This window comes from Suricata suricatta, chromosome 4 (assembly GCF_006229205.1).
Source record: "Suricata suricatta isolate VVHF042 chromosome 4, meerkat_22Aug2017_6uvM2_HiC, whole genome shotgun sequence".
Lineage (NCBI taxonomy): Eukaryota > Metazoa > Chordata > Mammalia > Carnivora > Herpestidae > Suricata > Suricata suricatta.
Window position 1 is genome coordinate 76,369,004 of NC_043703.1, and position 22,982 is coordinate 76,391,985.

The following is a 22,982-nucleotide window of genomic DNA, read 5'->3' on the forward strand; positions in this document are numbered from 1 at the left end:
AAAAAAAAAAAAAAAAAAAAGAAAGAAAGAAACTTAGTGACTGCCTCAGTTCACAGCGCTTGCCTGGAAGTGGCCGAATGGCACTTTGGAGGCCAAATCCCAAAATGCCATATGGACGTAAAGCCAGTTGCTAACACCATTTTTAGTGGTGAATGACCGGCTGCTTTGCGCCAAAGATCAAGGACTTAGCAAGGCTGCCCACTCCACCGCGCATATAGAGCACTGTACTGTAAGTCCTAGCCAGTGCCAGAAGGCAAGGAAAGGAAATGAGACCTACAGGTTTAAAAAGAAGAACTAACACTGTCTTTGCTCAGAGACATGATTAACTATGTAGAAAATTACAAAAGCATTTACAAATAAAACCAAGGAAATAAGTGAGATGTCAGGGCCACAGGGTATACAGAAACCCCTATATTTGTATTTCTGCATTTCTGCCTTCTGGCGATCTCGAATGCATACATGCTGTTCCTTACACTTGCTCATACATGTTCTAGAAAACTACCTGGTCACCTACTCAAAGAGAAGAGAAGTCTTTAGATAGCAGTTACCTCAGCTTCCTGCCACCAAACTGCTTGCGTGGCGCTCCCTCTCACCTCCCTCCTCATGACAGTAGAAGTGACTATCAGGCCCTCCTCTCTGTTCCTAGAGTGTTCCAACTCTCTAGTCTCCGCACTGAGCTGATTCATGCTAATCCTGCAGATGTGAACTTCCGCACTGCGTATTTAGAGAAGCTTTCTGGACATATCTTCCCCTCTCCCCATTATTTAGTTTCTTAGCTGCTGAATTTCTCCCTTTACATCACCTTTTTAAATGGAATTAAATAATTTGTGATTTATAATGTCGTTGTTCTTATTTCACACTACTTGAGGTTGCAAAAAACAAAGTCACTTTTTCCTCCTTTAATACCTATTGAAATGTATGTGAAGAGCAGCTTAGCAAAGCTGACAAGTAGGCCAGTTTTAGACCTCTTAGGAGATCACCTTTTGTCTCCCTCTGGAAGAAATACCAACCAGAGGATATCTCTTGCTCTATTTATCCCAGCAGAAATAAGCAAGCCACATGCTCTGCTGAAGGAAAATAACACCATTTAATTTGCCCTCCTTCCCCCCACCCCAGTTTTCACTTTTATTAGTGATATGAGGAAGTTTGTTTTGCTAACGTTTCATTTTCTGCCTCAGTTTCCATATTAGCTGTGACTGAATTCAAGCAAGTATTGGAGTAACTAGTTCTGTCATACACTAATTCTGACACTGATGCCAAGGTGCTCCATATATTCATGCAAAAGACAGGAAATGACGGCAGTGTCTCTATTGTCAAATTTCTATGTGTCAAAAGCCCTCTTATCTCCAGCAAAATGAAATCGAATTAGATAATAATTAATAATGTTTTTATAATTACAATCACCAAATAACATTATTTTGGCTAGAGGCAAAGATTTTATTTGACCTGTAACAATGCTTAGTATGTATTAATGCAGTTTTTAAGTGTTAAAATGGCTGTTTGCCTGTAATAAGATGTGCTTGTTCCCCATTTATACTTCAGAAATCCTCTGTAAACAGTGAAAGCCACATGGTGGAATCCCTAGGAGAGGTAGAGAGAGACCTTTAAAAACATTCTACTTCCTGAGCCAGAATTCCGTCACACTGCTTCATAGATCTTCAAGATCGATGCCTTCCCCTGCCAGGAAAAGCCACACATAGTTTCCACTCTTCATGCTTCTATAATAAAGCATTACAGTCCCCACTGTAGATCTACCTTTGTTGCCGTTTTCCCCATTCTGTTATTTCCATCCCTGAGTACATGAATATATATTGGAATAGTGATGATAAAATAAGACCAGGTTTTTTATATGTGTGAAAGTAGAAATAATTAAAGAAAGAAAAGCAGGAATTTTCCCCTCCTTCCGAAAAACCTGAAGGAAAATTAGATTATTTACAGATGGGTTTTATTCTTTATTCTTAAATAGAAAAATGTGTCCAAATATATTTGGGTACATTTAATAAATATGTCCCATTGTTGTAATTGCTGTCAGAAGGATAAAGGTCCTGGCTCATCATACTGTAGACCAGACCCATGGGCCCCTTACTTTGGTGTCTGGTCTCCTTGGTAGAGCACGTGAACAAGTAGTAGACAAGTAGGCACACCTGGGAGAGACACCCTTGCTGAGAAACCTGCCAGAGGGTTCTGATTTTGAGACACCACAGCTCCTTTTCTTATTCAAGAAAAAGTTGATTAAGTTGGAGAAAGAGGAAACAAAAGAGATTAGGCGTTCACCCCTGGTAGCTCTGACTTTATTTTTTCTTTTTATCTAAAAATGAACATGAAGGGTACCTGAGTGGCTCAGTTGGTTAAGCGTCTAGCTTCGGCTCAGATCATGATCTCACATTCATGGGTTCGAGCCCCGCGTCGGGCTCTGTGCTGACAGCTAGCTCAGAGCCTGGAGCCTGCTTCAGATTCTGTGTCTCCCTCTCTTTCTCTGCCCCTCCCCACTCATGCTCTGTCTCTGTCTCAAAAATAAATAAAACATTTAAAAAAATTTTTTTAAATAAAAGTGAACTTGATGTAAGAGAGTGATCTTTTTGTCAGCTAAGATAATTTCTGTATCATTTTCTAAATATTGATTCCATCGGGTGGAGCCAAGATGGCGGAGAGGAAGGGAGCTCTGTAAACTCCCTCCACACCGTTTTTCGAACTGAGAAGGATATTACGTTCAACTGAGAGAGCGGAAGGAGAAAATACGAACTCCAGAGGGAATAGAACCTAAATATTGATTCCATTAAAAATGTTTTTTACAGGAGACGCTCATTAGGTACAAGGTTTCTCCATTTTTTATAATCAAATGCCTGTTCAAGGACCAGGCGAACTTGTAATCTACACGACGTAACTGGCATTGCCTGTCTAGCCACCTGAAGCTTAATCATTCAGTTATTTGGTCCACAGATTCCCGGTTACTACTTTAATAGCTCTGAAGGCATCTAACACCAGTTTTCCAAAATTCTGGATGGGAAATCCTTCATTGCCCATGTTGTGACCTAATTCTTTTGCATATCAGTAGGCCTTACTTGTTTTATTTGTAAAATGAGGATTATAATTTATTTACCACTGAAAGGCAATGATCTGAATAAGAAGACATTCTGGAATCTTTTCTAATTCTTATTCAGTTATTCATTCAGTAAATATTTAAATGCTAATCATTGGGCTACCTTAAGGCAAGGCCAGAGATGGAATCTGCCTCCATAGGGTTTTACCATTTAGTCCTTATGTGTGATTCTGGTGGTGTATTCTCAGTGGATTATCAATTAGTTCATGACATTCTTGTATTTTATTTATATAGTACTGAATTATACTGGCTTAGGTGTTTGACATCAAGACTTCTAGCGGCAGAGAAGGAAATGCTACCTTTTTTTCCTCACTTGGTTTCAAGTAGAGGATTTTGTTTTTAAGCACAGATTTTTAAAAGACCCAAAAGAAATGTAGCTATGAAGCAAGTATAAGATTCCTTAGAAATAATCTTATTACTTAGAAATCATCCATATTGTCACCTTCAAGATGTCATTTATTACTTCTTAGAATACTCTTTTAGTTGGGTACAAGGATTAATCTTTTTGGGGACTAACCTTAATTGTCTAAAAATAAAACTGCATATAGTAATGAATATATTGAATAACTTTAAGAAAAGCAACATAAGGTAAGTGAGTCATGATCAGTTTCTTTTTTTAATAGAATATACAGAGGTAGATAAAGTACATGTATTACATAGTTTTCTGGGATTTGTTATCAGCATTGTATTACTACCGCACATTCCACAAACCCTTAGGTTTGTAAATAAATGATATGATAAGTTTTGTCTATCTGATGATCTAATGGTATATTAGCACCTAACATTAGAATGTAGGGTCCTTTGTCACTGGGTAATAAATAATAGTTTAAAATTATACCAGAATAGTAACATCTAAGTTTATATTCTTGGTCACAGATGTTTCTAAAAATGAGACAGTCGTGTTCACAGCTACTGTTGTTATTAATAATGCAAAACTAAAATCTTGGCAGTTTATTAATGCCAAATGATAGATTTATCCCCAATAGATTTATAGTCCAAACTAAGCATCCCACACTACAGAAAAGGCACATCTAAAAGTATTTATTATTTTTAACCTGTCACCTTAACTTTCATAGACTTTCATTGTACTGAGGGAACCTCATAGATAAGAAAATTTTGAGAGCAGAAAGGGGAGTTTGTGGTGCACATTGCTTATGTAAGAAACAAAGTGCTGTAAAACATTTTTCAGTATTCCAGATGTATAAATGACTTGAGGCTATCATCAGAGTAAGTCTCTACAAAAGAAGCAACTGACTGCTTTAGCATTACAGTGGATAAGAGGGAGATGCTGTATGCAGTAAAAGAGATGGTTAAACATCTGGAAGAAGTTTAGTTTTGTTTAATTTTAGAGAGAGAGAGTGAAGGAGAGTGACAGAGGGGGGGAGAGAGAGAGAGAAAGAGAGAGAATCTAAGCAGTTTCTATGCTTGGAGCATGGAGGCCAACACGGGGCTCAGTCCCACGTCCCTGGGATTGTGACCTGAGCTGAAGTCAAGAGTCTGATGCTCAACCAACAAAGCCACACAGGGGCCCCAATATTGTTAATTCTCTGTTATCCAGTAGGAAATTGTTAAGAATGACATTACTTTAGAATGGATAGTCATGTTGGCTAGATTTTAAACTAACTGACGAGCTGTAAACTCAAGAGAACTTTTCAGGGTTCAAAAAGATAGCTTTCTAAAACATGAATGTATTTTTTTAATCATGGAATTTTCTAATCATCTCCATGATTTAAGAATTTATTTATGATGCAGACAACTAAGAGAAGTAAAAAAATGGTGGTAAGATTTTATGTCTGAAGTAGGGTGAGTGAAGTTGAAAACTAAGTCTTAAAAAATCCATAGTATCTTTGTGTTTAGACTTGGAATTCCTTGGCCCATAACTTTTGTATAAGGATATTAGCTAAACTGACTATGTTTTATTTTTTATAAATATTGTTTATTTTGTTTTTTATATGATTTTCTTTCTTAGTGGAATTTGAGTTTTACCAAGGAATATGGATACTAAGTAATGTTTCTTTTTTGCTATAGGTAAAACTTCAGTGAAGAAGCTGACCAAAAAGGTAAGCAGTATGTGTGGGAGAAAGTTCTTTCTTTATTTCTTTTCGTTGTTTTTTTGGTAACATAGAAAGTCAGCTTTTGTAAGTGAAAGATTTTAATGTGTATTCAAAGGATATCGAGGATATACTGGCAGGAATCCAACCAGCTCGTTGTGGATCAACCTTTTTTAGAGACCTTGGCGACAAAGGTAACTTTGATTTGTTAAATTTCTATGTGTGTGTGTGTTATTTAACTGGGGTATTATTAAGGAATTAAGTTGTGAGGTCTGCATGCAGTAGAGAATCTATATAGAAAATGTTTTAACATCATATTCTTCAATAGATGTTTTTAACATCATAATAAAAATCTCATGAACTAAGAAATAATTTTCTCAAGCTCTCTGAGCGATTACAATTTTAATTAACGTGTGGTGAGGAGGAGTGGAAGAGAAGGCCTCAGATCCCGAGGAACACCAGCATGTAAGGGAAGAAAAGAGGAAGCTGCGGCAAGAAAGAGCCGGGGACAGAGTGATCAAAGAAGTGAAGGAGAATCACGAGAATGTTAACACAGAAGCCCAGAGGAGAAGGTATTAGGGAAAGAGAGAGTTAAGTTCAGACCACTTGAGAGACCTGGGTGTGAACAAAAGGAATTAAAGGGCAGTAGCTGGGAGCAGACAGGCCAGGGGGATGCTGGTTAGTGTGAGACCCAGAGACTTGAGTGTGTTTCCTGTTAAAGAAAGAGAGAGAGAAAATGAGAGAAAGGAAGGATGGATCGGACAGAATCCTGGAAAATGTGAGCGAAGGGATGGTCGTCAGAGCACAAGTGGGAGGGTCAGCATTCCACAGGGTACATAGCTTTCCAATCGCACCAGTAAGAAAGGTGTATAGCTGGGTGTTTAGTGCAGATTTTGCAAATCCAGTTGCAAGAAACAAGCAGGTTGTTTTGGATTGCTTTGATTTTCTTTATAAAGTAGGATGTATGGAGAAAAAAGGTTCAAAGTAGCCTCTGTGATAAGGAAAGAGACCCAACCAGAGAGTTCTAGGGAACTTCAAGGGATCGGAAGATGGTGTTGGTCACGAAAGAATAGTCACCAGTCAGCGCAGTTTGTGACAGTTCTCCTGCAGGCTACATGTAGGAATAGAAACGTTGGACAGCTGTATCAGAAGCCACAGTTGCAGATGTGACCTCGTAGGAAGCGCTGAGGGGAGAGGAGGCCCTGAGAGAGAGCAGGTCAGTTTAAGGAGCAGGCCGAAGAGAGAGAAGAACCCGCTGCCAGGCTTGAGATGGAGTGGCCAGTCCGGGGCTGGCCCATGACCTCCGCAGCACCATGCCGCAGGTGCTTCCAAACAAATGCACGTGACCGGTGACAGCATTAGCACTGGGTTCAGTCCTCACAGCATTCCTCTGAGGTAGGTACCTTCGTTTCATACTCCCATTTTATAGATGAGTTAATTGAGGCACAAAGGGGTTAAGTAACCTGCCCTAAGTCACAGGTAGTAAAAGCAATTCCTGAATAGCAATTAGCTTTACTCTCCTAGCTATTCAAGTGGAATTTGACTTCAGAAAGCATCAGTGGAATGAATATATTTAAATATACTCATACAAGTAGGCAGAGGACCTGCACTGGTCCTTTTCATATAAGGACCAGTCTGTGACAGGTAGACAGACGGTCCACCCGAAGGTGGTGATGAATGAATAACAGATAATGTTCTCCCCTGTGATCTGAGGAAGGAGTTGGAGAAGTAAGCTGCAAGCATAATTTCCAAATCAGTGGCTTATGACCCTTTTACTAAGAACAGGAGACGTGTGACAATTTAGCTCAAGAAATTTATGACATTCCCAGTCAACATTTTGTTTTTACTTTCTTTTTGTATGTCAACATGAGTTTGAAAATGAGAATAAGCGTATCACATAACACTCCGTAGAGAAGGAAAACGAAATTGGGCAAAGAAGGAGTAACATTGGCACCCTAACTCCATGAAGTCAGTAGCATTCAAACTGCTTATTATTAGTGAGTATCATTTCCTGCTCACACCTCAGTGGCTCAGTGTCTAGTGGATTATACAGACCTTAATTTTATTTTACCAGTGTTCCTTATATCAAACCATCTAATTACCTTTACACCACTCCACCCCACCCCTAACCTGACTCCTTCCACTCAGCACCAGAGAACATCCCTATGTACTTACAGAGGTTAAAAATCTCCCTACTTTTTTTTAAGTGGGAATGTACTGGGAGGTAGTCTCTGGGTAGTGAATAAGGGTATATTCTGGATTCACAGACTGACATTTAAATTTTTCCTGGTTTCAGGACCTTGGGAAGTTACTTAATCTCTTTCATTCTCATTTTCATCACCTTTAAAACAAGATAGTAATGCCGGCCTCTGGGGGATTGTTGGAAGGATGTAATAATGTTCAGAACATTTACAGTATCTGCTACATAGCCCTGAAAACTGACCAGATCATGGGCTTTCAGCTGGCTTTGGATTCCCGCCCCATCAGTTACCTGTGTGACCTTGGGCAAGTTAGTCTCAGTTTCCTCACTCTGTGCCTGGGACATTGGAAATCTATAACTGATAATATTGGCAGTATTGTAATTACTGTATATTTTTATAAGATTTTACTGTTAACTGGACCTTGGCCTTTTATTGGTTAATTTATAAATTAAATAATACCTTTAAATCATAGTTAACAAAGATTTAAGGAAATCAATAATTTGGCCCCTTAGAGTGGTTTTAGGTATAATATTTAAATCCCAAATACTGATATTTAGATAAAAGCTATAGCTTTGAGGTATCCTTTCATGGCAGGATTTCTGAAAGCATTTTGAGACTTGAGATAATATAATATTTACCAGTTGTGAAAACTTGAGTGGTTGTTATTGGTCCAACAACATCAGACCAATATACCCAGTTACTTTAAATGTTTTTATAATGTTTATTTGATTTTGAGAGAGAGAGCATGCATGGTGGAGGGTTAGACAGAGAAGGAGACACAGAACCCGAAGCAGGCTCCAGGCTGTCAGCACAGAGCCCAATGCAGGGCTTAAACCCACGAACCATGAGATCATGACCTGAGTTGAAGCCAGACACTCAACCGACTGAGCCACCCAGGCGCCCCCAAACTCAGTTACTTTATATCTGGTTGTATTGTTTCCCTGAAGAAAGGAAGTTGGAGCAGGGGAAAGGAGAATTCCAGAATAATTTTGACCTTGTGGCAGAATATTAGAATAAGGAGTAAGTTAATTCAGCATTTGTATAAAGCATTAATATAAATAGTAATTTCAGGATTTCTATCATAAGTTATGCTTAGGGCAAATTCATAAAAAACTGAAGAGAGAAAGTTTAAATTATTATAATTTTTTTTTACTGTTTTTATTTGTTTTAGAGAAAGAGACACAGCATGAGCAGGAGAGGGTCAGAGAGAGGGAGACACAGAATCCGAAGCAGGCTCCAGGTTCTGAGCTGTCAGTGCAGAGCCTAATGCAGGGCTCGAACCCACAAACCATGAGATCATAACCTGAGCCGAAGTCGGACGCTTAACTGACTGAGCCACCCAGGCGCCCCAAGTTTAAATTATTCTAAGAGAGGGGTGCCTGGATAGTTCAGTCAGGTAAACATCCTACTTCAGTGCAGGTCATGATCTCATGGTTCATGAGTTCAAGCCCCGCGTCGGGCTTTTGCTGACATCTCAGAACCTGGAGCCTGTCTCTCCGCTTCTCCCTCCCTCCCTTCTTCTTGCTGTGCCAGGCCCCCTCTATTGCCTTCCCAGAATGCCACCACTCCAGGGCCACGACCTCCCTGCCCCATCCTCCATGCACTGTTCCACTCCCTTCTTCTTTGACAACTTGGGCACGTCTGCCATCTTGGGGGAAACCTTCCTCCTCTGACCCTCCGTGTCCCTCCAGCTCTGTCCATATTGTAAGCCCTTTTCAGAGCCTCACTCTTTGGTTTGCGTTGTGCTCAGGTCCTCACGTGCCAGGCATCCTTCTGCCCACTTCAGTCCGGCACCATCCTCCGGCGACACCACTCTTGTCAACACCATCAGTGACCTCCCTGTCACCAGAGCCAGGGGGAATATTCTGTGTCCTCAACCCCGTGACCCCAGCAGTACCAGTACTATTTCCTGCTCTCACGCAGGGCACTCCCTTCTTCTGGCTTCTAGGACCCCATACTTTCTTGTGTTGTTTTCTTACCATCCTAGGGGCTTCTTCTGTCTCCTTTGATGAAATTCAACCAGAACCATATAAACTGGGGAAATCAAACAGACCATTCTGATGGGGTGAGTTCGAATGAAGGACTTGTCAGTCCTGAGCAAGCAGTGGGAAACCCCATCTCACAGGAGGTGATGGAGTTTGAGAGCAAAATGGAACAAACTCGGAAGTAGGGGGCCATTGGGCAAATGAAGGGCAATATTTTTGACGTAAAGTATGACGTGGGAGTTGAGATTTCAAAGAACAGTAAGCAAACATTCATTTTCTTGGTAAAGAGAAGATAGCAAGTGACGGTAGAACTTCTGTGAAACAGATTATAACAGATGCCTGGAAGGCAGCAGTGAGATGGAATGGGAAGATTGTTATTCCGGTTTCCAAAACTGTTTAGTTACAGTCTTAGTCCTTCAGACAGGAAAAAAAAAATCTGTAGGTTTTCTTTATTCTCTTCTTTGTGGGAGGAGGGTTTTTTTTTTTAAGTTTTACTCTTCTTAAGATTGAGAGCACTGTTCTCTTCATTCAGCCTCTGCTTGCAGCCCAAAGTTCCTGAAGCGTATTTGCATGTTGGCAGATGAGGAATCGGAAACACATTCTCATGAGAAGTGTTGTGTAGGGATTGTCTTAGAGTGTGGCTGTTTCCAGAAATCATGGTTCTGGTCTGCAGGGAAAGGACTGAATCTGTATGTCTTCACAGATACACAGAGGACGTGAGGGGGGTTATCAGCAACGTCTTTATTACCTTTCAGACACATATATCTATATATGCCTCTCTCGCTCGCTCTCTCTCTCTCTCTCTCTCTCTCTGTGTGTATATATGTATATACTAACTGTCAAGGAGATAAATTCATCAGCCTACTGACATTTTGCTGTTGGGTAGTTCTCTCTCCCTGTTCCCTTCGTAGCTGGAGAGCTATTAATACTCTCAGAAAGAATAGGCACACTGTACATTTCCAAGATTCCTAAAAGCATTAAAAATCAGTATTACTGGATGGCTGGGGAGAAGGCCCTTAGTAATGGACTATTGGAAAAACAAAATGGAAATCCATAGCGGAAAGTTTGATATATTTTCCTTGGGGCCAAGTGCAGGAGGATATTAGTGTGAGAAATGGAGGAAAGGAGCCAATTAGAGAGAGAGAGAGACTTTAGGAGGAACCAGCAGGAATAAATGACTGCAAGGATGGATCATACAGACAGCATTCACTTCAAAGTCAGCGAGAAGGACGAAACCCTCCGCCCGGACAGCTGCACGACGCCTACCCCCGACTTCCTGCCCCTCGTCCCCGAGCGCACAGAGAACGGCCTTCACCGATGGCCTGGTGGGGAAACCGGGCCTCAGGGTGACCTGACGAGTCCAACGAGGACCGGCAGGGACGTGAGAGGGCAGAGGAAGAAGGCAAGAAGGTGCGGGCCTCCCCTCGTGGGCTCTCTGCTCCCGCCCTCCTCCCGCCCCAGGGTATGCGGCTGGCTCTCGCGCCCGGCGGGGTCTCCTGGCCGCCCTGCTGCTTGTCTGTTCCGCTCCAGGGCCTGGAGCTCGGTGCCAGCCAGACCCAAGTCCTCCTCTTCCCCGAGTGACGCCTGTACTTCGGTGTCGTTGGCCGTCTAGGCACCGCCTGGTGGAAACCCACAGGGATTATCTACTGCATCCTCTCCCCCTGCCTCCAGAGATTTACAGGAAACAGACCAAGAAAAATACCTTGCTGGGGGTCCTAACAACTGTTATTGGGTTTTTCTTTAAAATACCGGAGTTGAAATGTATACTTTCAACTTAAAGAACAAACACTAATATGAATATTATGATATGGAGATTCAACAGATGCATTTTTTACACACATCTTTGTTGATTTTTTAAATTTCTTTGTTATTAATGAAGTCACTTGAAGAAAAGAATGTAAAATTTACCTACATTGAGAACAGTTTAAAATATTCCACATAACACGAATATCAAAATTTACACCATATGGTAACTAGCAAAGAGTAGTATATCCTTGAAATAAGAAAATAACTCATCCACCACACATCATTATAAAGAAAAACATAAGTTACCATGCTTTATTTTGCAAGTTCCAAGAAGGCTTTACTCCATGCAGAGGGCCAAGAGGCTGCTCGGCTCCTCTTCCTCCCCTGCACGGTTGTGTCTACACCCTCGGTGAACTTGAGGACGCACCTGTTCTTGGTGACCCGAGCAGCTCACGCTCACCGCGCCTGTGGGACGAAGCTGCACACCTCCCAGACCATGAGCTGCAAGACCGCGGTGTGCCGGCCGAGGCGCCTGTGGCCACAGCGGGGCCTCAGCTTGTGCACCTTCTTAGTCACCTTGTGGCCTCGTTGGGGCCCATGGCCACAGGGTAGTGCAGAGCCACGGTGCTGCTCGTCCATGGCTCCTGCGAGTTTGACTATTATGCATTTTTGTAAACTGAGCAGAGTTCTGGGGGCGCCTGGGTGGGTCAGATAAGTTAAATCATGATCTCACAGTTTGTGGAGCTATATCGGGCTCCATGCTGACAGCTCAGAGCCTGGAGCCTGCTTCAGATTCTGTGTCCGCCTCTCTCTCTGACCCTCCCCTGCTCACACTGTCTCTCTCTGTCTCTCAAAAATAAAAATAAAAAACATTTTTAAAAAAGATGTACTGAATATTAATTAAAAATATGTTGTAAGATATATAATATGCCCTTATGATAGATGTATTAATCTCTCTTTGAGGAACAGAGTTCTCAAAATTGCATTCCATAGCAAGTCACTTTTAGAATGGTTCCAAATTTAAAATCTTTTTAGAGAAGCATAGTAATAAACAGAATTTAATCGTGGCCCTTCCTTAAGGATTCATTAACAAATTTTTAAATATAATTATTTAAAATACATTCCTATTTAACATGCAGTTTTAAAACATTGCCATTGAACCACATTTACTTTACAGTTCAATGTAAGAGAAGCATATTAAACTGTTTCTCCTGTATTCTGAAGTTCACTTTCCTTTACACGTGTTTCTCGGAGAGCAGGGCTCTAGAATGCTGCATAGAACTGGATTGTTCACAGCGTCCTGGAGAGTTTGGTGCTGCTCTACACCGTCTCAGCTCTGTTTGTTCAAGCTTTTTATTATTTCAAAGAAAGACACTGGCATTTTCTTTCTCACAAAGTTCCCATTTAGAGGACGTGTACCTGTGTATAAAGAAGAGAAGAGTGAGGCCTCCTCTTGGCACTAAGCCCATGTCAGCCTTGTCTAGCAGTTTGGTCATTTTTTTCACGTTGCTGTATACCTTTGAAAATTAGAGAAAAAAGCTACTCTCTACTTTTTTGAGGCTGCCAAGGGATGAAATATTTTGATCCTTCAACTAACGTGAGAGCACCTCTCCTAGGTACAAGATATAATAAAACACATTTAATTCATTCTCTCTCCATATGAACACTGAATGTTTTTAAGGAAAAATATCTGATTACTTACTGTAGGCTTTTTTATTAAAAAAGAAATACACTTGCTCCAAAATAAAAACAACCAAAAAGCTAATAATGCACAAAAATGTAAGTCATTAAAAATATTATTTTAATATTATTATTTAAATGTAAAACATATACCTGTAGTTCCTTATGGCTAAACCACTGAATTGCCTGGATATAAAACCCTTACCAGCCTTGCTCTGAAGTTGGGCCCTGAGTCTGTGCGCTGCGTGGTTGGGAGCCGCTCGGGCAAGCCGGTGCCGTGGCCTGCTGCGGGTGCTCGTTCACTGTGTCCAGGCTGCCGCCGTGGCCGCGGGCCCCATTGCTGCTTCACACGGATGCTGTGTCTGACAGCAACTTTCTGATTTTCATCCTTTCACATTTAGTTTTCATATTCAGACTGATCTATTCTCACACACCACTTATTTAAATTTTCATCCATTATTTGAAGACCATTTTTAGAATTACTTCCTCTGTGATATCTCTCTGATCATCTAAACTCTGGAAATGATTTCACGTATTTCCAAAGTCTGTAACTTCTACTATCACTGTCTCTCGGTAGTATTTCGCATTTTTTATAAACATTTTTATTCTGGCCACCTTGATGGAAGTATACAGCACCATCTATTATAAATTCTTGCCAAAAATCCAGCGTGGACATTAGCACACTTCTGGATCCAAGTACTAGCTTGTAGAAAATAAAGAAGTTGGAGGAACATTTGAAATGACACCAAGAAAATGCAGTCAGCAAAATTCTAGACTCTAAGAAACTTCACAGGACTAATGACCACACATCTTTAACAACTATGTTGAGAGGGGGAAAGAGAGGGCGAATCTATAGATTTTTTAAGAGATTCACAGCACAGGGAACAAAAGAAAAATTTTAAACTTTTGTGAATCAAAATGCACTAAAAAGAGTGAAAAGGTTACCTACAGGATGAGAGAGAAATATTTGCAAACCATATATAGGGGGTTAAAATCCATGTATGTAAAGAACTCCTGTAACTCAACAACAGCAAAAAACACCAAACAACCCAACTGAAAGGGAAAGGCTAGAATAGACATTTCTTCAGAGAAGATACACATCACCTAATTCCCACATGAGAAGATGCTCCACATCACTAACCATTAGGGAAATGCACATCAATACTGTAATGAGATACCACATACTACCATTATTATCAAGAAAAAAATTTAACAGGTGTTGGCAAGGATGTGGAGAAATGGTAACCTCTGCACTATTGGTAGGAATGAAAAATGGTGCCACCACTTTTGAAAAAAGCATGGTGTTCCTCAAATTAAACATAGGATGACCATGTGATCCCACAATTCCCTGCTGGGTATATCCCCAAAGGAGTGAAAAGCAGAGACTCTAACCAATATTTGCACACCACTGTTTGTAGCAGCCTTAATCACAGTAGCCAGAGTGGAAACAACCCAGGTGTCCATCAGCAGATGGCGGGTAAACAAAATGTGGCCTGCACCTGTAATGGAGTATTATTCAGCCTTAACAAGGATTGGGGTTCCGACACATGCTACCATGTGGGTAAACCTTGACGACATGATGCTGAGCAAAATAAGCCAGACACAAAAGGACAAATATTGTATGATTCCATTTATATGAGGTCCCTAAAGTAGGAAAGTTCTTAGAGACAGAAAATCAGAGAGAGATTATCGGGGCTGGAGGCAGAAGAAAATGGAGTTCGTGTTTCATGGGTATGGGGTTAAGATTTGTGGTGATAAAAGTTTTGATAATTGTTGCAAAACAGAATTTCCTTAATGCCACTACACTGTATATTTAAAAATGGCTAAAATGGTAAATTTTGTTATTGGTATTTTGCCACAATAAAAAAAAAAAGTGACCTGAGACCTGCTGACCAAGTGCAGTGCAAGGTACTTTCTTGAATCCTGTTTGAGAACTCTTGAAAAATTATTTTCTGATACAGGGACATTTATAAAAGTGATACGAATTGGATGATATTGAGGAATTATTGGTAATTGTTTAGAGGGAAGGAGCCGTCTTTTTAGAGATACAGCTTGAATTTTCTACTATGAAATAATATAGGAGATCTGTTTCAAAATAATCCAGTGGAAAGTAGGGAGAAAGAAATGAAAAGAGGTATAGATAAACCAAAATCTGCCATGAGTTGATAATTACTGAAGCTGATGTATATAATAGAGTTATTCATCATATTCTCTCTACTTTTGTGTATGATTGAAGTTTTCTATGATAAAGGTTTTTTTAATTGTGTATTTTGCTATTATATCAAACTTATGATCCAGAGGGAAATTTTTTTTTAACTTATCAGGAGGCCATGATTTACTAGATACAGTTTCTGTGTTTATTGCTGTTCTTTTCATTGCATGCACATATAACCAGACACTATCTATTTGAGCAAGAAAGGACAGACGAAGAACCAGTGGCCAGACACAGAGCTAGCTTCAAGTTCAACCTAATCCAGGGCTCAGACACCACCAGTATCCAGCTCTCATACCTGCCAATTAAGACTGGCTGCATTCTCAAGCCCCTACACACCGCTGTCTGCCAGTTCCAGGCACTCTTTCCACTGCCTCACATTCCTAAGTGAAACATTCTCACATTGTCAAAGCCCAGGAGGGTTGATGGAGGGGAAAAAAAAATGAAGTGAATGATTCAGCATTTCATGAGAAATTCCACTCCGAACGACCCAGCTTAGGGCAAGGCCCATCGCAAGTCCCTGCAGGCAGACTAACGCAGCCGGCTCCTTAGCTCGGGTCAGCTGCTTGCCTGGCCCTGCGCCGGCTCTGTGAGGGCACAGTGATTGGCGTAGGCCAGGCACCATCCTCTGTCAGAGGGGAGAAAGGGCACCCACCTAACCTGCGTGTTCGAGAATGCAGAAGCAGTGGTTCCCCCGAAGGAAAATCACGTTACTGCTGCGAAGACTTGATTATCTTATTTTAAGTAATAGAGTTTGATCTTTGGTATATCAAGATCTGTTACTCTACTGAATTTTTAAATTTGCTTCACTTGAGATATTATGAATAGTGAAATTTGAGTACAAATTACATAAAGTGACATGCAAATAAAACCTGTACTGGATGCCTGTTACTTGCTAGCCAACATCCATCCTTCTTTTTACTAGTTATAGTAACCTGATGAAAAAACACAGTATCTTTTTTTAAGTATTAGCACTGTACTTAACTCTCTGTTATAGAAGTTTTCCACTGTACCAAAGAGAGGTAAATTAAAGGAGAAATGTGTGTGTGTTTACTTAGGTGAAGTTTCCATATAGTATCTTTATGTGATTACTTATAAACCATATAAAACTTACTTTCTGATGGTTTTATTTTCTCTATTTCAGGACTGATATCTTATACTGAGTATCTTTTCTTGCTTACAATCCTCACTAGTAAGTATCCTACAGTTTTTCTCTATGATCATATGGACTTCTCTATTCTTGCCAAACAGTGTTTTGGAAATTTGGTATTTATGTCTTTTATCATGAAAAATATCATTGTTATGCTAGTTTCTGTGTCAACAAAATGAGATGGTTGGATTAGATTATCCCTTCTACCTCTTGTGCTGTGGCTCCCCATAACTGTTTCTCCTTAAAAGACATGTTGAACAGAAGAATGAGACTTAGCTTTCACATATTTAAAAGCCCTCATTAGATATTCTTCAAACTTTCTGATTAGTACTTTTCAGACTGGTCATGAAAATCAAGGAATGAGTGAGAAACTTCCACAGCTTGGAGCAGAGTAAGGAGATAATAACAACTAAATGCAACATGATGATTTTCTTTTTTTTTTCAATGTTTGTTTATTTTTGAGAGAGAGCGTGCAGGGGAGGGACAGGGAGAGAGGGAGACAGAATCGGAAGCAGGCTCCAGGCTCTGAGCTGTCAGCACAGACCCTGATGTGGGGCTCGAACCCACAAACAGTGAGATCATGACCTGAGCTGAAGTCAGAGGCTTAACTGACTGAGCCACCCAGGCGCCCCTCAAAATAAAAAGTTTTTTAAACCCCTACTCTGAAAGGGACGCTAGTTGGTTTGGCATCCAGCTCTTGATTCCGGCTCAGGTCGTGATCTTGCAGTCTTGAGATGGAGCTTTGTGTCGCAGTCCACTCTGAGCATGGAGCCTGCTTCGGATGCTTTCTCTCACTCTTTCTCTGGCCCTCCCCTGCTCATTCTCGTTCTCTTTCTCTCTCTCTCAAAATAAGTAAATAAACCTAAAAAACAAAAACCCTCCTCTGAGAAAGGGAAATAAAGAGTAATAGTATGAAAATAGCCAAGCTAAAAGCCCTGATAGAGGTAAGGAAACTGAGTTCTCAAATTAGTTTTGCTTTGAGAAGCAGAGCATTTAATAGCAGAACAGCACACCTATGGAAATATATCAGCCTTCGAAAATTGTTATCATAAGAACAGATCATTTTTTCTCTGTTGAGGCACATAATAGTTTCTAGAAGCTTTTCTTCTTTTTCAAATTTCAAGACCTATGGCTCAGCAGATAATTTACATTTCACCAACATTTAAATAACTACTCACTCTTCATTTAATTGCAGAACCCCATACTGGGTTTCATGTTGCTTTTAAAATGCTGGATGCGGATGGTAATGAGATGGTGGAGAAAAAGGAATTTTTTAAGGTAAGTAGATTCTACTTATTTTTGGCTAATCATAAAACACTTGGGTGCTTGTGTGATTTTACATTTCCATAAAAATCAAAACTGTATCCAGTGCTTACATATGAAATGTCAGGGAAGCATTCCAAAGCGTTAAGTTTTCCGTAGCACAGCCTCGAGAACCTGCTACAGAGCCGAGTATAAGATTCCTGTGGGAGAAATAAACGTGAGCATCCATGTGTTTTAGGGCTTTGTTCTTATGATAACACAACAGGAAGGACTTGATGGGTATGTTGAGAATTACTCTTACACACCCTTACCCCCCAAAAAGGAACGAGAAAAATAAAAACTTAAACCTTCGTAAAGAATAGGGGGGAAAATGAAAAAGCTGCAGTAGGTATAAATGGGTGCAAATTTTCCAGGAATTTGCCAAGGCTAATATTTGCCTGCTGGAAATATGCTGAGGTGAAAATACGTTTCCAAGACAGCTCTAGGACCTTGACCAGTAAATTTTACTCCATTCCAAGAATGTTGATGGTAATATTAAAAAATGCCTCAGTGTGCATGAACTGTTGAGTATGTGCCAGTTAGAGTCAAATGTTTGTCATCTATTAGAGTGTTTTGTGGAGAAAAAAACTAAAACATAGTAAACATATAATAGTTCTTTGTACATACTAACTTTGTAGAACTATCATTGATGAGTACATACATAAATGACTGTGACTTTTTTTTTTAAAAAGGCTTTAAGACCTGAAGCAAATGGACTCTTTTACATGTAGAAAGAAACACACATTTCGGAAAACAAAATTGGCAGCTTCTTAATGTATGTTTATCATATGACCTGACCTGGCAGTTCTGTGTATTTAGTCAAAGAAGGAAAACATGTTCATGCAAAGACCTGTGTATGAATGTCCATAACAGCCCCAAACTGGAAGCAACCTCAGTGTTCATCAGGTGAGGAGATAAACGAATAGCATGCACACACTAAAATACTACCCAGCAGCATAAAGGAGCAAACTGCTGGTACATGCAACAACATGGGTGATCAGAGCGAAGCCGTGTACAAAAGGCATGACTGCTTGGATACGAGACTCTAGGAAAGGAACACGTGTATACTAACAGAGCAGATCATTGGTTGCCTGGAGCTGAGGGGGAGCGAAGAACTGACTGCAGCTTCCGTGAGGCAACCTCCGGAAGTGCTAGCGGCATTTTAGATCTTGATTAGGTGATGGTGACATGGGTGTATAAATTTGCCAGAACTCCTCAAACTGTGTGTTTAAACAAGTGTATCCTATTATTATATAAATCATACCTCAGTCACCCATTTGACAAGGTTCCATACCACAGGCTTTGTAAATTTAATTACTAAGATATTTAGTTTTATATATAAGAAACTGTCTCAAAGACTAGAAGCAAAGGACATAGCAAAACCTCTAATCAGAGAATAAATTTATGAAACAGTGCAGGGCACCTATGTGGCTCAGTCAGTCAACTATCCATCTTCGGCTCAGGTCATGATCTCGCCATTCATGGATTTGAGCCCCACATCAGGGTCTGTGCTGACAGCTCAGAGCCTGGATCCTGCTTCTGATTCTGTGTCTACCTCTCTCTCTCTGTCCCTCCCCTGCTCATGCTGTGTCTGTCTATCTGTTTCAAAAAAATAAAGATAAAAAAAATTTTTTAATTTATAAAACAGTGGGATCCTACCAAAAAATAGGTTTATAAATATTTAACATTTTTAGAAATCTGGAAGAGGGTATAAAGAGTGCATAAATGTTAGCATATGAGGGAAACTAAGGCAAATGACATGAACATCTATGTGAATAAACAGTAAAGCAGCAGAGGAGATTCTCAGTGTTGTAAAGTGTAGCAGAATCCATCTTAACCCAGTGTGGCCACTATCAGTTAAAGACAGGTATGAAGCAGAATCCTTCAAGATGTTTGTGATTTTTCCCACTCTTCCCAGACACCCTAACTAATTAGAAGCAACTTTTTTTAAGTAGTGTCCCTTTATAACACAACTCTAAAGTATTCCTCTCACTTTATTGCAGCAACTCTTTTCAGATTCATTTTTCATTGATACAAATATTTGCATTATTGCAAATTAACTTCACACAAACCCCTTTATTGAATCGAGGCCCATGAACCCAGTGAGGCAGGCTGACCCACAGAACAAGAGCAGAGGCAGGCCCCTCCGTGGCCCCTTTGACATCACAGTTTCTGGTGGGGCCTGGCAGCCCCAGGTGATAGCAGCTCACTCATTCCAGGGGGTTGCCAGACATAAGAGACTAAATGTTATGCTTTTATATTTGGCGTTTATATCAGCATTCAAAAAAAAATTACGTAAACTGTCTTTTGTGCTCAGTGCTTCCATTTCAGGTTCTTCTGGTTTCTTTCACTAAGTTCAGTTGTCTTTGAAGCTACATTCTCATCCAAGGCAAAAATGACCAAAGTCCTAGTGTCCCCAAGTAGTTAACTTTGGTCTCAGCTTTCTGTTGTTTCCCAAAACTGCATTACTTCACAGTAATCTTTAATTAAATAATTATAGTAACAAGCGCAATGAGCGTAATTGAGTTGGAAATACACAAAAATTAGGGCAGATATGGAGCTCAACTGCAGCAAGCATGAGACTGGCCAAGAGCTGACTGGGAATATCTATCCCAGAGTTCTGCAGGGGCACTGGGGAGCATCAGTTAATCTGCTGAACTGGTTAAGATTTCTTTCTTTTTTTTTTTTTTCTACATTTTATTTGAGGAAAAAGAGCCCAGTATACAACTATAGGAACTTAAATTCTGAAATATCTAGAAAAGAATGAATTCAGCATAACTATAGCCTACCCTCAGTATTTCAGACCAGTATGTTGGTGTACAGTTCTCAAAGGTCTCCTAAAACACACAGAAAATATACCCTCACACTAAAACAGGCACCACTGGATTTTCGTGTGGTTAGGTGTGCTTCGGGAAACACAGAAAAGGTGCAAAAAAAGAGCAACTGAAGTAATGGGAGGTGAGAGGCTTCTTTATGAGAATCGATCTTAAAAATAGGCGTCATGGAAAGACTAAATGTATGATTGTACTTCTAGGTAGAATCTAACAAAAAATCAAACTCATCTTTCAGCTAGAAGACCGAGTACTAGGGGCATAATGTGCACCATGACCACCACAATATACACACAGGAAGTGGTTAGAAGAGTGACTCCTAGCAGTCATCGTAACAAGGAGAAAAGGTTTAGTTTGCCTTTTTTTTTTTTTTCATGGCTATTGACTAAATTTACTAGGGTAATCATTTCAGAACACCTCTAAGTCAAATCGTGCTCTACACACCTTTCAGTCAGTTCTAGTCATTTAGTTTTTTTCTTCCAGTCTCCAGTGTACTGGGGAAACAGGCAACAAAGCTTGTTAAAATTATGTATAAAATATGGAATATATACTTGGACTCTCCGGTAAAGTAGTCAGTAGCCACATATAGCTTTTGGGCCCTTGAAATTTGGTTTGTGGCCAAAAAAACTGGAGTTTTTAAATTTTAATTAATGTAAAATTTAAATTTAAAACCTAACAGACATTCCCTTTAGTTATTAAGAAATTTTTGAATTTGAAGCTAGCTGGGTATACAGAACCCCTTTTCAATTGTAAGTTTTATAAAATCTGAACGTATTTCCAATGAAATGTAACATCTAAATTGAGATTGTTCTGTAAATGTATTTCCAATGAAATGTAACATCTAAATTGAGATTGTTCTGTAAATGTAAAATAGACACTGGATTTTGAAGAAAAAAGAAAAGAATGTAAAGTATCTCAATTTTCATATTGAATACATGATGAAATATGGAATATTCCTTTTCATCTTTTTTTTCCTTTTTGAATATGGCTACTCAAAAATTTTAAATTACTTTTGTGGCTCCTTTATATTTCTGTTGGACAGTACTGCTTTAGAATATACAAGACTATAAATTCTGAGAAAGTTTCATATATATTTTATTTTATGCCCCTTAAAACAATCATTTCAAATGCTGAAAAAGATTTTTCTTATGTGTGGGCTTGCAACTTACATAAGAAAGCTGGAGGGTTCCAGCACATTGAAGTTGCCTAAGTGTACTTCCAGATACGGAAAGTGTCACTCACTGTTCGGAAAAACAGGTAGTAGTCTTACAGAATTCACCTTCATGGAGTGGTAGAAGTTAAAAGTAACAGAGAGTTATAGAGAAAACTATACTATGTAACTGCTTAAAGAATATTGGGACTGTTTTACATATTCAAAACATGTGGCTTGAAAAAGATAGAAATTGTACGGGGCGCCTGGGTGGCTCAGTCGGTTAAGCGTCCGGCTTCGACTCAGGTCAGATCTCATGGTTCATGGGTTCGAGCCCCGTGTCAGGCTCTGTGCTGACGGCTAGCTCAGAGCCTGGAGCCTGTTTCAGATTCTGTGTCTCCCTCTCTCTCTGACCCTCCCCTGCTCCAGCTGTCTCTCTCTGTCTCTCAAAAATAAATAAAAAAGCATTAAAAAATTAAAAAAAAAAGAAAGAAAGAAAAAGATAGAAATTGTTTCATTATATCATTGTGAAGAAGTGTTAGCAAATCTGCCTGTTACCGAAGAATCAGTTTGGATAGAGTTTATCATTGTAGAGTAACTGGCTATGAAAACAGCCTGGAATTCTAGGGAGAAGCTGAGGGTGGTGTTTTTGTTTTTAATATTTATTTATTTTTGAGGAGAGAGAGCATGAGCAGGGGAGGAGCAAAAAGAAAGAGAGACACAATCTGAAGCAGGCTCTAGGTTCTGAGCTGTCCGCACAGAGCCCAATGCAGAGCTCGAACCCATGAACTGCAAGATCATGACCTGAGCCAAAGTCAGACGCTTAACTGAGCCGCCCAGGTTCCACGAGGGTGGTTTTAAATGGGCAAAATGGAAAACAAAAACAAGGCTATCATCACTCTTACTCAGGACCTCAGATAAAAAAAATACTCAAAAAGCAAGCAGGAAAGGAAATACCAGATAGTCATCATAAATTTCTTTAAATTCAATTTTATTTAGGCTAAGGAAAGCAGAAATAACCATATTGCTCTATTTAGCACCAACAGTGATTAAATAACCGTTATTAGGTCCCTTGGAGAAATAAACTTTATAAAATATAAACCACTGTAAAAGCATTGGTGCTATTCTGTGTGCTGAAATGTGAAGAGACACCTCGGAGGCAGAATCCCCTAAGGTCTGCTGTACATTGTTGTCAGAAGACACCAGCAGACAGTTTTTATGAAGATAATTGTGCTTCAGTGTTCCAAAACTCATCTCTGTCCGTAGTATGAAATCTGAGTTAGAAGAGATTAGAAGGAAGTAGTTTGGTAAGCTGTTACTGGAGTCCGGTTTACAGCTGAGAATGGAAAGTAGGAAATACAATCAAGACGTGCTGAAAGTGGATGGACCTTGAGGGTGTCATGCTAAGCGAAATAAGTCAGGCAGAGAAGGACAGGTACCATATATTTTCACTCATAGATCTAACAGGAGAAACCTAATAGAGGACCATGGGAAAAGGAAGGTAGGGGAAAGAGTTAGGGAGAGAGAGGGAGACAAATCATGAGAGACTCTTGAATACTGAAACCAAGGGCTGA

At 39.9% G+C, this 22,982-nt stretch overlaps 1 protein-coding gene across 2 annotated transcripts in view; it reads left to right on the forward strand.

Annotated features, from left to right (window-relative positions):
- MICU2 (mitochondrial calcium uptake 2) overlaps positions 1–22,982 on the forward strand; it is a 138,961-nt gene that overhangs the window by 58,544 nt on the left and 57,435 nt on the right. For both annotated transcript variants that reach the window (XM_029936959.1, XM_029936958.1), the window contains exons 3-6: positions 5,129–5,160; positions 5,270–5,345; positions 16,120–16,167; positions 17,321–17,403. In XM_029936959.1, the coding sequence (XP_029792819.1) occupies positions 5,129–5,160; positions 5,270–5,345; positions 16,120–16,167; positions 17,321–17,403 (239 nt within the window). The remainder of the gene's footprint in view (positions 1–5,128; positions 5,161–5,269; positions 5,346–16,119; positions 16,168–17,320; positions 17,404–22,982) is intronic.